This window comes from Lipophrys pholis (genome assembly GCF_963383615.2).
Source record: "Lipophrys pholis genome assembly, chromosome: 7".
Classification (NCBI taxonomy): domain Eukaryota; kingdom Metazoa; phylum Chordata; class Actinopteri; order Blenniiformes; family Blenniidae; genus Lipophrys; species Lipophrys pholis.
In genome coordinates, this window is record NC_137638.1 from 12,852,954 (window position 1) to 12,871,044 (window position 18,091).

General features: G+C 41.7%; 1 protein-coding gene across 2 annotated transcripts in view; it reads right to left on the bottom strand.

The window, feature by feature from the left end:
* Window positions 1-18,091, bottom strand: part of commd10 (COMM domain containing 10) — a 59,176-nt gene that overhangs the window by 23,733 nt on the left and 17,352 nt on the right. The window contains exon 6 of one of the 2 annotated variants that reach the window (XM_080468034.1): window positions 8,229-8,259. The exons of the other annotated variant lie outside the window; for it this stretch is intronic. Within the exon in view, the coding sequence (XP_080324160.1) occupies window positions 8,229-8,259 (31 nt within the window). The remainder of the gene's footprint in view (window positions 1-8,228; window positions 8,260-18,091) is intronic. 2 annotated transcript variants of the gene reach the window in all.

An 18,091-nucleotide genomic window follows, 5' to 3' on the forward strand; every position in this document is an offset into this window, starting at 1 on the left:
TCAACTAAGTCATACAACGAATTATCCAGTTTTTTTCTTCTTCCGTCTAACCATATGCCACTGACGCCTCGCCTTCCTCTCTAATGGACTCTGGGGGGAAGCTGATTATCTAAAGGTTGGCAGACTTATTATTACCTACACAGTCTGAGCTGACTTTGGCCAGGAGGCACTGGGACTGAACAATGTGCTCTAGGCTAATGAGCTATACTTCTTTTTATATAGAAGAGTATGTGTGTGTGTGTGTGTGTATCAAACCTCTGCAAAACCAAGCTCACTGAAGCCACATTAACCTTACAGGAGTGTCATTTTACAAGAAAAAAAAATCTCTGGTGTCCATTTTTTTTCTTTTTCCAGCACTGATACAAGTTTTCTTGTAACCTGAACTGAAAGGTCAAACATGAAGCGAAAGCAAAGAGTCGCCTTTTAAACTCCAATGGACCATGATTGTGAGAGAAACGCCACACGTGAATCAAAGACGTGTCCTTGAAATCTGAGCAATGCTCTTATTGCTGAACATAACATGCACAACTTGTCCCTTTCAAGCTTCATTCATGTGTGGGAATTATTGGTATCCATCCCAGTCTCCTGAAAAACTATACATTTGGCCAAACCATGAATACATAAAACCTCAAATATATCTGAACAGGAGAGGATTCACATGTACATATGAGGTACCGTTCACAATAACAACAGTGAAAAACCTTATCAACACTGTTGACAACACTGTCAAACTAACTCTCCTACTTCCAGTTTGTGCTTCGAATAAACAATTGGGTGAAACTATTGGGAAACCTCTTTATGCTCAGGTGAGCTAACTGCTCAGCCAGTTCTGCGTGAAAAAACAAAACCTATATGTATATATAGGATGAGAACTGCAATGTTGTTAACAGTTGCAGCAAATGTGTTTTACGCCAAAATTGTTTTCAGGGTGTGAAAAGTTAGTCTTATGTGAGCACACTCACACAGCGTTAACCTGACAGACAAAATACTGACACAGCGGGATCAATTTAGAGGCTCTTTTTTTTTAAACGCTCATTCATATCACACAATGTTCACCAGAAGGAGTTCATACAGCTTTCATGAAACGGAATACAACAAATTCAATCTCATCCTCTACATTTTGAATCTTTCCGCACAGGATATGTTTCTTGGTAACTCTGTCTACTTTTACAAATGTTTTATGTTTGATCCTGAATACATTTGTCCCATAATGAGACTTTCTATTTCTCAAATAATCATCCAAATAATGTTATCACACGTCTAATGCCGAATAATGAATATTGTGTTTGTTATTCAGGTTTTTTTTGCAAGAACAGAAGTCACATTTTTGTCATACCAATCAGCACATCAGAAAGCTTTAAAGCAATGCATTCCTGAAATAAAACCCAACCCTGCAAAATAACATCACAGACCTAACACCTCCCAATGCTGTAGCCTAGATTCTTTTCCTCTCTTTCAACATCTCACAGAGGAGATGTGAAAGCTTTGATTGTACTTTATCCTTGAAGTGTGAAAAAGTAAAGGAAGCCCGGCAAAGGGAGCGAAGGGGGGGGGGGTGGGAGAAGTTTCAGGTGCCATCCAGATTCCTCAGCTATCCTTTCGTCTTTCATGACCAAATCAAAACATACCCAGTGTCTCTCGTCTTCACTGTCAACCCATTTTTTCCCCTCCTTCCCTGTCCCTGCTCCTCCTCCCATCCATCAACCCCATGTTTTTCTAACCTGAAAGCACCACGCTGACTCATGCACAGACGTAAACACTCAGCTGCAGATTCATCCATCTCGTGCTGCTTCCGCATCCACACACCAATTAGACAAATACTAGACATTCTTGCCTGCTCACACATGCACGTACGCGTACGGCGCAACTCCCCCTCGCCACCTTTAACCCTTCCCGTCTCCACAATCAAGTCGTGATGGTTTCCGCGATCGCGAGAAGCGTAGCCTCCGCCAATCCTCCAACCACGCTTTTACTATCTCGGGTCAAACACGCTTGTTGTCGAAGGAAGTCCAGTGTCTCGCAAATTTCAGAGAGGTCTGTGAAAAGGTTTCCCGATGTTCCGAGTCCAGGTTGTGTGCTGTCTCTCTCAAAAATGGATGATTCCTGTCGACTTAAGTGCTTTGCTGAAAATGCAATTCTGTGTTGATCCCATTTATCTGTGGGGGCACGGCAAGGTGCTATCCAACTTTGAAACTTGTAGCGCTGCCTGTGTTAAAGCAAACTTTATTCCATGGTACAGGTATATGGATAAAAACCACAGAGGTGCTACAGACACCTAATTTGGGATATTTCAGACAAGCTGCTTTAGTTTTTAAGCCGCATGAGCAACAGAGCTGAAGACTGAAATATGCCTTCAGATAGCATTACCTAAGTTTCAAACTACTGGTGACAAAGATGAACCCTTAAAAGGCTGAGTGTGAGCAAGTGTGTGTTGGTGTGTGGGTAACTGCCTTCCTTTGAGGGTTTCTCCCATCTCCGCTGTGACTAAAAGGATTGTGAGGATTTTTTTTTAGGTTTTTTTTTTTGACGTCATGACAGAAAGAGAAAACTGCCTCGTTGGTAGACACTGCCAAAATAATTTTTTACATCCTCTCCATCCCTTCCCCACCCTCCATCCTTCTTCTTCTTCTTGTTTTCTTCCTCCTCCTCCTCCTCCTCCTCCTCCTCCTCCTCCTTCTTCTTCCTCTTCGCCTCACTAACATATCGCTTCTTTAGGCTCTCCACACCAATGTGTCTTTTTAGAGCCTTCACAGTCTGAGCGTCTTATCGAGGTTTCCCAGGTCTACGGGCAAAACGGAGGAGAAGCTTCTGTCACCCCCACTCTCTGCTATCAGCCCCGTGGCAGTCACAATGAGGCCGACATGCATACTCAAGCAAGCACACTCACCACACATATAAACACACAAAGACATGTACACACACACACACACACACACACACACACACACACACACACACACACACACACACACACACACACACACACACACACACACACACACACACACACACACACACACACACACACACACACACACACACACACACACACACACACACACACACACACACACACACACACACACGTTTATCCGACCTAAACAAAAGTCGGAGTCAGACTCGACGCGTTTTCCCAGAAGGCTTCAGCAAAAAGAAAAAATGTGCTTAATGGACATAATTTAAAAAAAAAAATGCTTTATGAAACCTGTCAGGAGGAAGCGGGGCAGTTAATAGAGACTGGGCACAGCTTACAACAGGATGACACTTTATTCAGATAAGATGCTGAATACAGCTCCATCCTATCCAGCCAGTGAAAAGCAAATGTAAATAAAGTGCATGACTGGCAAATAGATGGAGGTTTTCTTTCTGTAATGCTCTATAGAAAAAAAAAATATAGCCCTAATTTGCTGAATGTACTTTTGTTTCTCACTGTCAGAGAAATAATAACAATTCTCTATCATCGACAGTTTTAGAAACATCGGTTATTAGTAAGCTCAGTTATTTTTTTTTTACTACATTCCTGTCATTTGTCAGCCAACTATTCATGTTTGTCGCAGTTAGACACGAACACCCATTGACAAATTGTGACTGTGGTTATTATTGTGGCGCGGTTATCTCAGTACGTGTGATGAGTCACGTCATTAGGAAAAGAAAAAAAAATCCCCCTGCTATTAAAGTTTACATAAAATCTGTGTAAGACATACGGGGGGGGTGGGGGGGGGGGGACATGCTTCCTTCTTTGTCCATTGTTTTCTCAGACGCTGCCGGTGTGATTATCAGATGAGCACTGTGAACCACCCCCATTGTTTTAATCGGTGACCTAGAAATCACTTGCGCACAAATAAACGCACGAAAACAACTTCATACAATCTTTGAAAGTGTTTCACGCCTCGTTATCAAAGTATGCACTTTGCAGAGGGTGTATCTGTACGGGGTTTGTGTCAGTTGAAAAGAGTGCTGTACCATGACAGAGAAACACACTTCACTGATTAAAATTACCCCAACCAAATGAGCTCTGGGTACCAGAAGGTATCTCAAAACTGAACCGGCATGCCAGGAAATTGAGCCAGCCTCATCTATCTATATCTTACTGACATCAGAATCCCCTGGCACTGCGTGTTTGTCATTAATATCTCTGACTATGAGGAGATTTTAGTATAAGTTTACATTCAAAATGACTAGACAAGTTATGTAATTGGATACCCCATAAGTCTCCACGCTAAACTCCTTAAGTCAAATATGTTATGCTTCCCCTTGGGGAACTTTGTCCTCTTCGTCTGACCCATCCAAACTAATTAGAAGCAGCAGGCACTCACAGCACAGCACCCAGTAAGCCTTCTCCTGCTTCTTTGGTCAAGGGCAACAGCGGGAGAATTCCCGACATCTAACATATTGGTGTGGAAGAAAGGTAGCACACCCAAATAGGGTAAAACCACTTCAAATGCAAAGAAAAAATTATATATTTTCCAAAACATTGTGCAACAAAACATAACACTTGAAGTTTCTGTCGTTGATATTTTCTATCTCTCTTTGTCTTTTATTGTCTTTATTCATCCTGCATGACCAACGAGCTCTCTCCTCCAACATGTTTATTTTACAGCTTATGGATTATGCTCAAAGAGGGAATATGAAATAGCGCAAACTTAAATTGATGACATAAATCAAAAGTTGCGCGCTCAAAATGAGAAAAGTATTTCCCTGGGAAGTTGGGAGTGAGTGACATTTACCTCTGTTAACCTTTGTTTTCTGTGGATTTTCTCTCACAGCTGTGAGCAAAGTTAAATCCCTGCAGTTTTCTTTGGGTAGAGTCCAGCTGTCTTGATCCATACAGCAGGACATTTGGAAACCACCTGCAGGATGCATTCACTGACAATGTTCTGTGAGGACAGGTGTGCAAAAACATCAATGTTATTTATGTTCGGTGCTTGTTCAGAAAGTGGGTATGGGTATTTTGTGTCGCTGCTTAGTTGTAAGCACACTCCTATATATGTGTATGAAGGGGCCAAAGCCTGTGAAACACAGAGGCAGAAGACGCCTACGTAAACAAGTGGGTTCTGACATTTGTACTAGACATAGAACAATGAGGATTATTTTTCTACACCCACCACCACTGGCATGTTCTGGCCTATCTGACAAGCTGTCATCTTCCGCATTGTTCACTTCATGCTACTGCATAGTGACAAATGGTACGAACAAAGCTGTGTAGGAGAACAGCTCAGATTTATTGGGAAAAAAAAAAAGCCATACTACAGTAGATAATCTCAACTACTGGCAACCATTTGAATAACCACCGCTGACTCTCACTACACTGGTTGTACGAGATCAAGTATGGAGCTCCTGTGTCGCATCTTAAATGGCAGTTCTTCACTATTCACATCAAATGTACAACGCTGATGCAAATGATCAAAACCAGTGCCAACAGCCACTGCCCCTCTTTGAACAGTAACTTGGTTGTCTTTCATGCAACAGTGTCAGTTTTATTTGGTTTTCAACAACACAATATTCAAACTGAAAATGAATGCAAGCTTCAAGCGGTTGAACCGGCACCAAGTCACAGCTGGGAGCCACTTGGAAGGTTTTGAAAGTTGCTTTTAAAATGTGAGGATATATTCAGATTACTGGGGGGGGAGAGTTAGGGCTCCACAGCTGTGTGTGCATGTGTGTGTGGGTGTGTGTGTGTGTCTGTGTGTGCGTGCGTTGACTTCTTGCTCTATAACTACCCTTTAAAACATCAGTGTTGGATTCACATGTTTTACATTTTTGTTTAAAGATTAAGATATCGTTTTAAGAGGTTAGGGTTGAGGTTGAGCATATACACTGAAGTGGGATAGCTAAGGGTAAAGGGTAAAGATGCAACGGAATATAATATACATATGTCCTTGGTTTACACAACTCAAAGTGAGAAAGCGCCCATATTCTGCACTTGATTCTTTTTGAGGAACAGAATCAAGCCCCCCTGTCACCTATCAATTAATTTAAGGTTGAACAAATGCTTAAAGGTTGGGGTAAGGTTAGGTTTAGATCAGGGCTGAGGTTGAGCCAAGTGCTGGTTATGGTTTGGATTACAGTGAAGACTAAAGACAATAATGTGAGTTAATGTACTACTCTCTAAGATGTTGGCATGCAGGAGTGTGTGCGTGTGCGTGCGTGTGTGTGTGTGTGTGTGTGTGTGTGTGTGTGTGTTTCATTAGAGGAAGGTCAGTGCGACAAGAGCAACACTACTTCATAAATAATGTAAAACAATACAAGAATTAGACTTTGTAATTACACCTCTCCATGGCACTATGGGGGCCATTTTGCATGTATGTGCATGTGTGTGAGCATTTGTGTAATCTCTAATTAGGTCCAAGAGAATAACAGTGGCTATTAAAGTGTTGCATTTGTAAGCGCTGGCAGCGGAGGAGTCAGCACAGGGCTCTCTTAATGCTTTGCTTTATATATCATCTATTTGTCTAGCTATCTATGAGATAAATGGGCATACATTTCTGTATTTGTAGAAGAACGAGAGAGAAAGAGGCAAAGTACAAATGTTAGACCCATTTTATCGATAAATGTAAAATTGACCATGCTTTTTGGGGTTTTTTTTTATAAAGTGCGCCTAGCAGTAAGTAAAAGTGAGTGTTGCACTTGTAATCATACTCATCCCTGTCGGGTCGGCCACAGTTTACACTGCCACTTCCAATCTGGCAGCTGTGACTTATCCTTAAACAGCACGTGGTATTTGGCTGCTGGTCTAATGACATTTAATGCTGACCACCAGGGACTGCATGTCACTCCAATTAGGAGACACACTCCCCTGTACGGCAAACTCTTAGACTAACATCAGCTCCTCCCTGCAAATTTAAGGCATGAATTATTGAAAAGGCCAAAGCTGAGCACCCTGATGAGGTTGGCACATTTGGCCGGCTGAATGGTCGAACTGACACAGTTCGAGGAAAGAGGAAGGAGGAAAAAGGCCACTGCTATCTCAGCAACTCAGCGTGCGACTGCCTTTGTCTGAAAGCCGGGCCTTATCACACAAAGTACCGACCGTTCACCCCAGAGACGACTTACACGACAGAAGTTACAGTTCTCCTCCTGGCAGAAATCTGTCAGAAGCCAAAAAATTAAGGATTTAAGTAATGTCGTATTTCACATGCAGAATTTGAGGCCAGAGTGCTCTCCGGAGTGAGGGGCTTGAATGCCGAGAGCATCAGGCAGACTTCCGTGGGAGTCTGTAGTGTTTGCCTCTCGCAAATATAGCGGGAGAAAACAAATGAATAAGACACTGGCATCTGAACTGCTCGACAAAAGATAAATATTGTGTTCACCTGAAGATACAAACTACTTCACAGAAACACAAAGAGCCATTAAATGAAACAGTGTTGACAGCAAACGTGATAATTAATCTACAGCGAGTGACTTTTGCTTAGGATTCATACATCTTGTGACTTGAGAACGCGCTAATAAAGCAGCAATGAAAACCCTGATGAATTCCAGCATTCAAGTGAAGGACAAGGAAATTATTTGATAGCTATTGAAGTAAATTACATTAAATGATAGGGTTGACAAACTGTTGAAAGTCAATGCTTTGATGCTGAAATGTGTGACCCAGAAAAAGCGATGCAAAGAAAATGTCAGCCGCACTGTTGACCTGGGCGCCTGTCATAAACTCAATTGTAGGATATGACATCTACCGACTACACTTCCTTGTTTCCTACAGCGATCAACAGAAAATAAATCCACTGTTGAAAGTATTTTTTGGGGGATTTGTCGTCACTCGTTCACATCAAGTGCCGCAGGGACATTGACTTAAATGACTAAACCCAGCCGCTTGAAATCTACTTTGCATTTCACTTAAATGTTACATTTCAAACGGCGTCCTTACAATTCACTTGACAGCTGAATGGAAACATAGCTGCGGACCCGCTCGGGTAACTCAGCTGTTGCAGTTCCTGAATGTGTGCATGAGCCTCTTTTATGCACATTTCCGAGCACTGATTGAAGCTGCTGATGACAGAACAGTGCCACTGGATTCTTTTCTGTCCCGCTCCCCAGGCCCCTGACCCACCTAATTGGTTTTCAGTGTTTAAAAGACCCACCCATCAAAAAATGCGGCAGTCAGTTCGGCTGCTCTCACTTTCAGATTCAGTACTTTCTATTATTCATAACTGACAAGAAACTTTGTGAAATACAAATAAGTATTCAGACATGTCTAAACTTAGATATATTGTGTAGGGAATACTTACTGAGGATCTTGTCTCCACACTCATGTTTCCTCTGCGCACACCGACATGCAAACACACACACACACACACAGATTTACATGGCTCATCTTGTGGGGCTTTTTGATTTAATTGATGTGAAGCTAACCTGGAAGCCTAACCTGAATCATGACAACTGTCTCAACTTAATCCTGTTGTAACTACAGCCCTAAAACTACATTTTAAACCTTGAATATCTATAAACTGGTGCGGGGCCCCACTTTTTGGACCCCTTAAGGTCCAAAAAGCATGAAACACAAAATCACGCACGCACACGCGCACAGTAAGTGTGTTCAAAGCCAGTCAGTTCACCCTGACACAGCAAAGAGAATATATGACCAAAGGGCGCTGTTCGAGTGTGTGTCTTTGTGCGGGTTTTTGCAGATGCGTGTGTGTTTGAGTAAGGAAAGCGGAGATGGACAGTGTGGGTTTGCATATGTATTTCAGAAAGACACAGGCAGAGTTTGTGAGTGTGTGTATGCGAGTGTCTATGCATGTTCAAAGCGTTCATATCGTGCCTCTATAAAGAGTCTGCCAAACTGTTCTGACAGTGCAGAAGTACAAACACCGATACAAGTTCTGTAGGAGTTTTCACTCCACACAATACAGAAAGATTCATACCAATGATCAAAGTCATAGAATCACCCAAAGACACATCTCTACATAATCCAAGCTATTATAAATAGGCTCATAAAACTCAGGTTTAAAATTTGTTGCTTGTATATATAAATGTCAAACACATAATGGACTTGAAGGCTTGAATGTTAAATCTAAATCACACAAGTATTTGACACGGGGCTTATGACAAAAAAAATAAAAGAATCTCTCAATTGTCCCAAAATGAGTTTTCGAGCTCCGCAAATAGGCTAAACTTCAAGAACTCCTCACACAGCAAAACAAACAGTCTCTTTCACATCAACATGTCAGCAAACATCTGAAGAAAGCACTGAAACCACAACAAAAAAGCAAGCTCTTCTCTCCAACCGTCCATGTATGCAGCCATCTCTCATCTCCCCGAGCTTTGTCTCGGCCAAAACACAATTCTACATCATCACCGAGCTAATCTGCTCCTATCTGCCCCACTGTACCATCAAGCCCACCCCAGATAGTGCGGAGGGTTGAGTCTCGCTTTGATTACCGGGAGGCCTTGATGCCACAAAGCTATCTGCTCTAATCTAAAACGTGTTTTGTCTTGTTTGATGAGGCCTCCAGTTTTGCAGACAGGCCCTGCCAGAAACGGCTCAAACCAGGAAAGAGCCCAGACCCGCCTATTTCCACCCATACATGTTGAACTCCACACTACAAAGACTGCACACGTCTTTCATCCAGGGTTACGTTTTCTCTTTAGGATGCCAATCAAAGATTCATAACTACCTACTTTTAGACTTTCAACATCATCTTTCTCTACCTGCCTGTTTCCCTTTATACTTTACAATATTTTTGACAGCAGAAGAAGAAGAAAAAAAAAATCACAATATGAGTTTTGTCAATATTGCAGAGCAGCCTCTCTTTCCATCTCCCTCTCCTTCCGACTGCGATAGTGATCCAAGCGATAAAGCTTGCCTCTATTATTAGCAGTGTAATAGAGGGCTGCGGTTGTGAGGATCTGACAAGGAGATGATAACAAAAGTGCTTACTCCTCCGTTGCCTCCGCTCTCCTCCTATATCATTTAGAAAACAGTCGCAGTGCAGCAGCAGATCATGGCCGGCTAATGGCCACGGAATATAATGGCTGCCACTGTAAGCAACACTCTCAATTACTCAATTTGCACAGACATAAAGAGAAACATCATTAAGATTAAGAATGTATTTGTTATTCCACTGCTTCGCCGATGCTCCAATAAATACTTGTGATCATGAGCAACAGCCAGATGCTGAATTAAGGAGGTATAATTAAGACAGCGCCAAAGTTGCTGTCAGGGTTTGAACTTCCTATTATGGACTCAAAGAAGTGTTGTTTGAATTTTCATCCCGCATGGAGTTCTCGGCTCTCTACCAAAATACATCTATCTACAGTACATGCCTGTGGGTGTATTCCCAGACACACTTATCTCCTCTCTCTCACATTTGACACCAGATGACATCATGAAGTTGAGGAGTTGAGTCAAAGTTTACAGCGCTGAGAAACGCGTTCCCCAGGCTCACAAATAAACACCAGGCTGTTTTATGCGGTGTGTCATGCAAGGCTGAAGTGAGGAGAGATCCACCTTAAATTACATGTCCACTTTATATGACACAGTCATCGCCACCGGCTACAGCTATGTACGAACAAAGGTCTAAGCAGAGAACACAAAGCTATTGGAAATACTTTGTCTGATTCAAGAACTGTTTTGGTTACAGTCCATGACCAGCAAAAACTACAACAATGCATCTCATATAGTAGATATAATTGGATGAACATGAAATATACAATAATTCGTGAATTGTGCCAAGTGGCAAGTTTCTTGACGAAATCATTAATCCTCTATCAAGCAAGTGACAATACTTGGTAACTGGTAAAGTACTAAATTATTCATATTTCTTCCGGACTAATAAAAGTAGGATACCACAAATCACTCAATCCATTAAATATATAGCTGTACTGTACTTTGAGATAGGTGTAGCTTGAGTTTCAACATTCCTAGAAATTATACCAATTTATGTCACGTCTTTAAACATCTCATAATCACACAAACACAGCTGGGTTTTTCCCCTTTGCTTTGACTATGTTTATTGAACGTTCTTTAACATATACAAAAAAAATTCAATACAATGCAATTCAAGAAAAATATAAAAATGGCTGATCCTGTGCAGTAAAGAATCTTAAGTTTTAAAAGTTATTTTGTCAACTCACAAATGCACAAATAAAAAAAAAAGAAAGAATCACATTCTATTTTTTTTAATTTAAAAGTGATTTTCATCATATTTTAAAGGCCTATTAATGGAAATAGCCTTTTCATTAACTAACGTACCATATCAAGGATTAGAGTCTCTCGATATGCAATAATTGCGTAATCTAAGCAAATGCAGTCAACGGATACTTAAACTAAGAGATTACAATTTTTTTCTGTATATGTCTAGAAATCGATGGTGCTTCAGTTTCAGCCGGTTGTTGGTCGCAGCAGGACCCACAGTGTGAGATGTGGTAAGATGCCAGTCCTTGCCAGATTTTCTTACACTCTCAGCAGTTTCGTCAGGTAATATTCGTTTGTAAGATTGTGACATCCGTCATTGATATGCACCGATATTACCAAGATTAGTCAACTTTTTCAGCCCAAAATCACACAGCCAGTCCAACATATTTCTCATCCAATGAGCACAAAGTTATCACTAACATTATTGTCTTTATAACAAAATGACATCACAAGGAAGTAGAATAAAATGGATTAGTCTTTTGGGACGTTCATAAACTGCATTAAATCCTGCAGTGCAAGATGGTATAGCACAAAACGAAGTGTATCACGGAGAAGAAACAGAAGGAACAGCGATGAATTAGCATCTCGGCAGATATGAAGACATACCATGGGCCCCGTCCTAGTTTACAAAAATACGCCTCAAAAATCTCCTGTCGAGAGCCTGTGTGAGGTTTTTCTGTTAAGATTAGAGAAGAAATGATAGAAAACAAGACCGCACACACTTAGGGAGAGGTGACAACACGATGATTAAACTGCACGTACGCCAGGTGCCTGTTCTGACAAGCGCATCAATAGCACATGTGTTTTGTATGTGTGGGTTTGCTGTGAGTTTGGATCTGACAACAGCAGTAAAAGCAACCAAAGCCTGAGTAGATTTCCAGGGCGCAGGTATTTGGAGCACTGTGGGTGACTGTGAAAAGCCCTCACAATAAAAAAAAGAATAGCTTCCCAGGATGCCACCTGATTTGAGTGCGTGCATGTACGAATGTGTGCTTCAGAGTTCTCGGCTGTGAATTTGTCTAGGAATACTACAAACTCAGTTTATATACATTTGCATGAAACCGTGCGCTTTTGTGTAATACGTGTGTGTCTGCCCGCCTTATAGCGGTCTCGGGTGTGTTGTGTTCAGGCAAACCTAAGAAGGTGACATATTGCGGAAGCTTCCTGAATCTATAATTCATAGTGCAAGCTCTAAACAAAGAACAAGAGGCTCCCCTCAGACATGCTACATGGGGAGTGACACGGCTGCTAAAGCTGCAAACAAAATATCGCCGGATAGCGAGGACCTGGAGCTAATAAGCGGTATTACAGACTGCGCTAGCGGGAAGGGGCACCAGGACTGACAGGAAAGCTGACAGCCATGTGTGAAATAGGGGAAACTATTTTCTTCTTCTCCCTTTTTGTTTTTTTTTGTTTTTTACTTATTTGATGGATTTTCTCTGACCCACATTATCAGGAAACAGACAGGCAGACATGTAAACAGGTTCAAATATGCCTCAGTGTTCTGTTTGCACAAAAAACAAAGGCCCTTTCAACACTGTACTATAGTCCACTTGTTGTGACAGACACCTGTAATCAGCCCACGCTCAAACGGACAATTGTGCAGTACTTAGAAACTCAAGCTCAAGAGATGATTCTCTGAGGGAACATGTAAAATTTATACCTTTTGTGTGTCAAGGTTTGTCTTCCTGCCACACAAGCAGCAGCTTGTCATATTAGTCAGCCTGACAACTCATCCCCGCTAAGAAAGTATCTTTCAGAATCAAAGCAGATAATCAAAAACATTTTGATTCAAACGGCAGCTAGTTCCTGAGCGCGGTAATGTTGAAAAATAATAGAAAACTGCAATTAGAAAACTCTCACTGTGTAATTTGTAGTAACTCACTGATCAACAGAACAAGAATTAATAGGCTTTTAAGTCATAGATTAGCTAATCAAGTGAATGCTTGACTAATCTGTACCATTTTTCCGGCTCTGATATATATATATATATAGCATTGGTAATTGAGTACCTTCAGGTTGTGTAGTGTTGCTTGAAAAAGATGCATTAAAGATTCCGGCTTTCAAACTGAAATGTGCACACTACTCTTCATCAAAGGCATGCAAGGAGTTTCAGTTGTTTGAAAATGACAAAAGCACTTGTGTGAACTTGAAGAAGAGAACTTGAGAGAGAAGTTGTCTTCTGAACACTGTCACTTTTAGTGGCTGCGCTTGCTTGATTGCCACTTTTGGAAAACTTTTGCATCATGACATTTTTGAGAACGCAGCGCACAAATAGAATAGAATAGAATAGAATAGAATAGAATAGAATAGACTAGACTAGAATCTCTCCATGTTGATATCAAGCTGAAGCATCAGCACTTTTACCACGGCCATCGTTTTTCCACATGCTGCCGGGACAAGCTGTTGCTTCTATTCATTCTGAGCAAATGATGCTTCCTTGAAGGCCCACTTCACATCTGCCCCTGTGGGTTTCCGTTTCAACAACTCTTGTAACTGGTGGGACACGTATGCACGGTAATTAAAATGCTACATTTTGCTAATAGCGGGTGACAATCGTGATGCTCTAAACACACAAACTGTCATGGGCTTTCACCGTCACTGTGATGCCTGCTGCAATTATCACACAGACAAATGAGTCACACAGACGAGAGTAAGTTCATTACGGTGAAAAAAAAAAAAAACCCAAGAGAAAGCAAACGAAAGCATGTCAAACACTGGCAAGAGAGATGAGCTTATGCAGACATGGGAAGATGACGACAATACAAATGGCATGGACGCGGCAGTGGTGATGCTTGGCTGGGGAATAATCGACTTCTTACCTTTTCTGCAACTTACGGAGACATGATGTCTTATCTATTCAGAATATTTAGCTGTGACTCATCCTTTAGAGCTGCCAAAAATAACTTTCTCCCCAGCTGCACACAATGCACTCCTTATCTCATTCATTCTGTTCAACGAAAAAAAACAAAAAACCGAGAAAACAATAAGAGAGTGCGTGATGGAAGGATGGAGGGGAAAGTTGTGAATGCTGCAGAGCAAAAATTAATCACAGCTTTAGGTGTATTCTTGCTCAAACCTGATTGACATGAATGGGAGCAGCTGTGGCTCAGTTGGTGGAGTGGGTCGTCCCCCAAAGGTAAAATTCAAGGTTTGCTCCCCGACCGCCCTGTCCATATGTTAAAGTGTCCCTGAGCCATCAAACCCCTCCTGTGACTGTGAATAGGACTAACAATGTATAGCACTTTGAGGGCTGCTAAAGCGGAGGAAAAGAGTTGTATGAGTGAAAACCATTACTATTTAATGGGCCGCTATTATGTTTCAAAAGAGCTTGATGACAACCCTTCGGAGTGTCCAAGTGCCAGAATTTCAGAATAGACCTAATTTCTCCACTATGACTGGGTCTTGGTAGGGAATATACAGGTACATCAAAAAAAAAAAAAAAGTGAATATTATGAAAATGTTCAATATTTTTTGAATCACTGCGTCTTAACGGCGTGGCATGGAGGCGAACAACCTGTGGCACTGCTCAGCTGTAATGGAAGCCCAGGTTGCTTTGATAGCAGCCTTCAGGTCATCTGCATTGTTGGGTCTGGTGTCTCTCACCTTCCTCTTGACCATAGCCCAGAGATTCTCTCTGGGGTTCCGGTCAGGCCAGTTTGCTGGCCAATCAAGCACAGGAACACCATGGTCATTAAACCAGCTTTTGGTACCTTTGGCAGTGTGGGCAGGTGCCAAGTCCATCAGCATCTCCATAAAACTTGTCAGCAGAAAGAAGCATGAAGTGCTCTAAGGGTCGAAGGGCTCGACAACTGCGTCATAGCATAGGTAAAGTCTTGGGTTTCTGCAATCTTATGTGGATGTTACTTTGATAAATATTGCCCATGACTGCACTGTTGTGGAGGATGTGTGTCCTTTTATAGAAACTGTGCTCCCTGATGCCAGCAGCCACTTGCATCAGGGTATTACACCCTGCCACAAGGCAAACAGTGTTCAAGAGTGGTGTGAGAACAACGGCTCTGAGATGTTTGACTTGCCCTCCAAATTCACAAGATCTGAATTCAATGGCGCATCAGTGGGATGAGCTAGACAAACAAGTCTATTCCGTAGAGGCACTGCCTCACAAACTCTACCATTTAAAGGATCAGCAGCTAATATCCTGTTTCCAGATGCCATAGCACGCTGTCAGAGGTCTAGTGGAGTCAATTCAGGGTTGACGAAATTGGGGTTTGATATTTTAATGTAAAATGTACAGCGGTACGCTATATGAATGGCACCTGACCAAAAAAAATAAAAAATAAATATCTGCAAATAGCCTGGTGCTTTCACATTGTTTGTTCACACCGCCTACACAGCCACGATGGAGGTTGAAAACATTGAAAGGAGACAAATCACATATGAAACCTAAAAAATGCCAAACCCTGAATTGGAATGACTGGAACTGGCAGTTTATCCGTGGGCAGAGGGAAGCGCTGCCTCTGCGGACTATTTATCCAATGCTCACTACGCTCAGGACTTTCAGCTCAACCTGAAAGCCTTTCCACTCTTGAATTTAGGCTATGCCCACACCAATGATGATACATCTCAAAACGCCTGAGAGCATATAAACAACATTTGTGCCATAGTGGAAAACATGTTGTTTTCTAACAGCTTTCGCTCCAAATCAAAATTTTAACAAGGAACAGTAAATTCAAATGGTGCCCTCCAGACAAATGCAAAGATTTTCTTTTTATCAGACAATGTTTGTGTGATGTTGTTCTTTTCATTTAAACATAAATAAATAAATAAAAAATGTGGGGCTACGGGATCACTTGTGAAATCTGCCAAATGGACAGCTCACCAGGGACACATCCTATAATAGTTGAAAAATCCAAAAACCCTCTTCTTAGATACTTCAAGTGATGCATTTTCATCTTACAAAGACTGAACCGCAGAAAGAAATCGGTTATTTTTGTTGTGGAAGGGGCCAGTAGAAAAATACCTTGTTTGTCAGAGAGATTAGCGCTGACCAAGCTAAACTACAGAATTACAGAAATGCAGACACTTCCATCCTGTCCTATGGGGTTACCGGATGCTGGTACTGATCTCTGTCCCGTGTTTAACTGTGTTTAACTGTGTTTAACTGCGCTGGGTGCCACATTAAGAACATGCATGACTTCAGCACATGAATGACTACTGCCTCACTTAAAAGAAAATAAACGCAGTGACTTTGTTTGGCTGCACATTAAGCAAATACAACAGATGTTTTTCTGCTCGTTTCTCACTGAGGAACCACTCAAGGAGTTTTCTGTTGGACCATAATTTATATTTACAATATTCAAAATATGCAACGTATGCCTGTATCTCTCCTCCCCTCCTCAAGATTTTACTGTTTTTAGCCAAAACTTCACTTTCCCTTAAGTAATTGGAATTAAACCAGACAGATGTTCTTAATGCAGTTCTGTCGGACTGTTTTCAGATATCTCTGTTGATGTACTTATGATTCACATGATTGTAGGGTTTAAATGCTCTTTTTTGTGATGGGGTGTATAAGTTTTTGCTTCAACCTACACCCTTTCGGCTGATTAGTTGAACAATTGAGTGTTATTTGTTCTGTTTTGGGGTTTTTTTTCTGAAGATTGCTGAAATTAAATTTTAAATTCATATATTTCAGCCTCATTCACTGTTTTACACTAACGCAATGGCTATTTGTGACCCTCCATAGAGAGGGGTCTGCACTGAAGCTTTTTTACAATACTAAATGAGTTTTCTGTGACAGAAAGTTTGTTTTTTGACATCTATGAGACGCAAGTAGATGACACCTTGCCAACATGTTCTTGTCCATGACACAATATGAAGGCGACCTTTTAAAATCGCCTCCTCAAGTGAGACAAAACAGCAAAATCAACATTTATAGTTATGAGTCTCTACTGTGTTTGCTGTGAATGTTATGTAATGAAATCTCATCATCACACGATAACCAAACATCTAATTACAGTGAAACAAATTATTTTTTTCGGGTCTTTACTTATCCAATATAGTCAGTTGTTTCCTAAAATTCTTCTCCAGGCCTGTTTCTACACCGAAAATACTCCTGTTTAAAATCCTCTAAATAGCTCGACACTGCAAGCCAGAGAAAATGGAGACACCACTGGCTCGAGCACCAAGACAAAATGAGCCAAAGAACGTGAGGCATGTGTGAACCTTAACAAGATGATTACGGTGGTTGCGGCTAGTTACCGTAGCCTGATATAACAAAAAGAGCAAAGATGCCATGTCATACACCGACCTCTGCTGCCAAGCCCACACGCTCTGCATTCCTTCCAACGGGGCTGGGAAACGATGCTCATACCGTGGAGCATCCGCCGTGAGAAAAAGCTATAATGGCTGGATATTGAAAGCATGACGTGAACTAATATTAGCGATTTCCATTTGAGTTTCTGGCTCTTTTTTGTGTGGGTGTGTGTGTGTGTGTATAGGCCACATGCCTGTGCTTGTGATTGACAAAAAGTTTTCAACTTTAACAAGTCGAAGTTTTTCCCTGCAAACCCTATGCTCACCTCTGAATCTGCTTACTACAACATGACACCGAGACTCCATCGAAAAAAGCTGCGTCAAATCGTATTCTCCTAAATGTGTGCGGGGTGGCCAAACTAAGAAGTGCTGCTCGCCAGCATGCTGTAATGTGAGCCTGAACGAGCAACAGTTGTGCCAGGTTTTAGGATAAGAGGCACTCAACCTCTTCAGCCAAGACCTCCACTTTGAAACAGTAGGCATTTTAATGTATTAGATTGGCACAAGGTTAGAGTAGGGGTCGTGGAGAAACTGATGTGCATGTGTGTGTTTGGAACGCTGCGTTTGTGTGAGCGGTGTGTGAGTTCAAGAGAGCGGGAGTGGATGCACAAGACGAGTAGCAACTGGCCTGTTTTTTCCCCTTGTGTGGCAGCGCTAGACCATTGCCAAGGCAGCCACCCT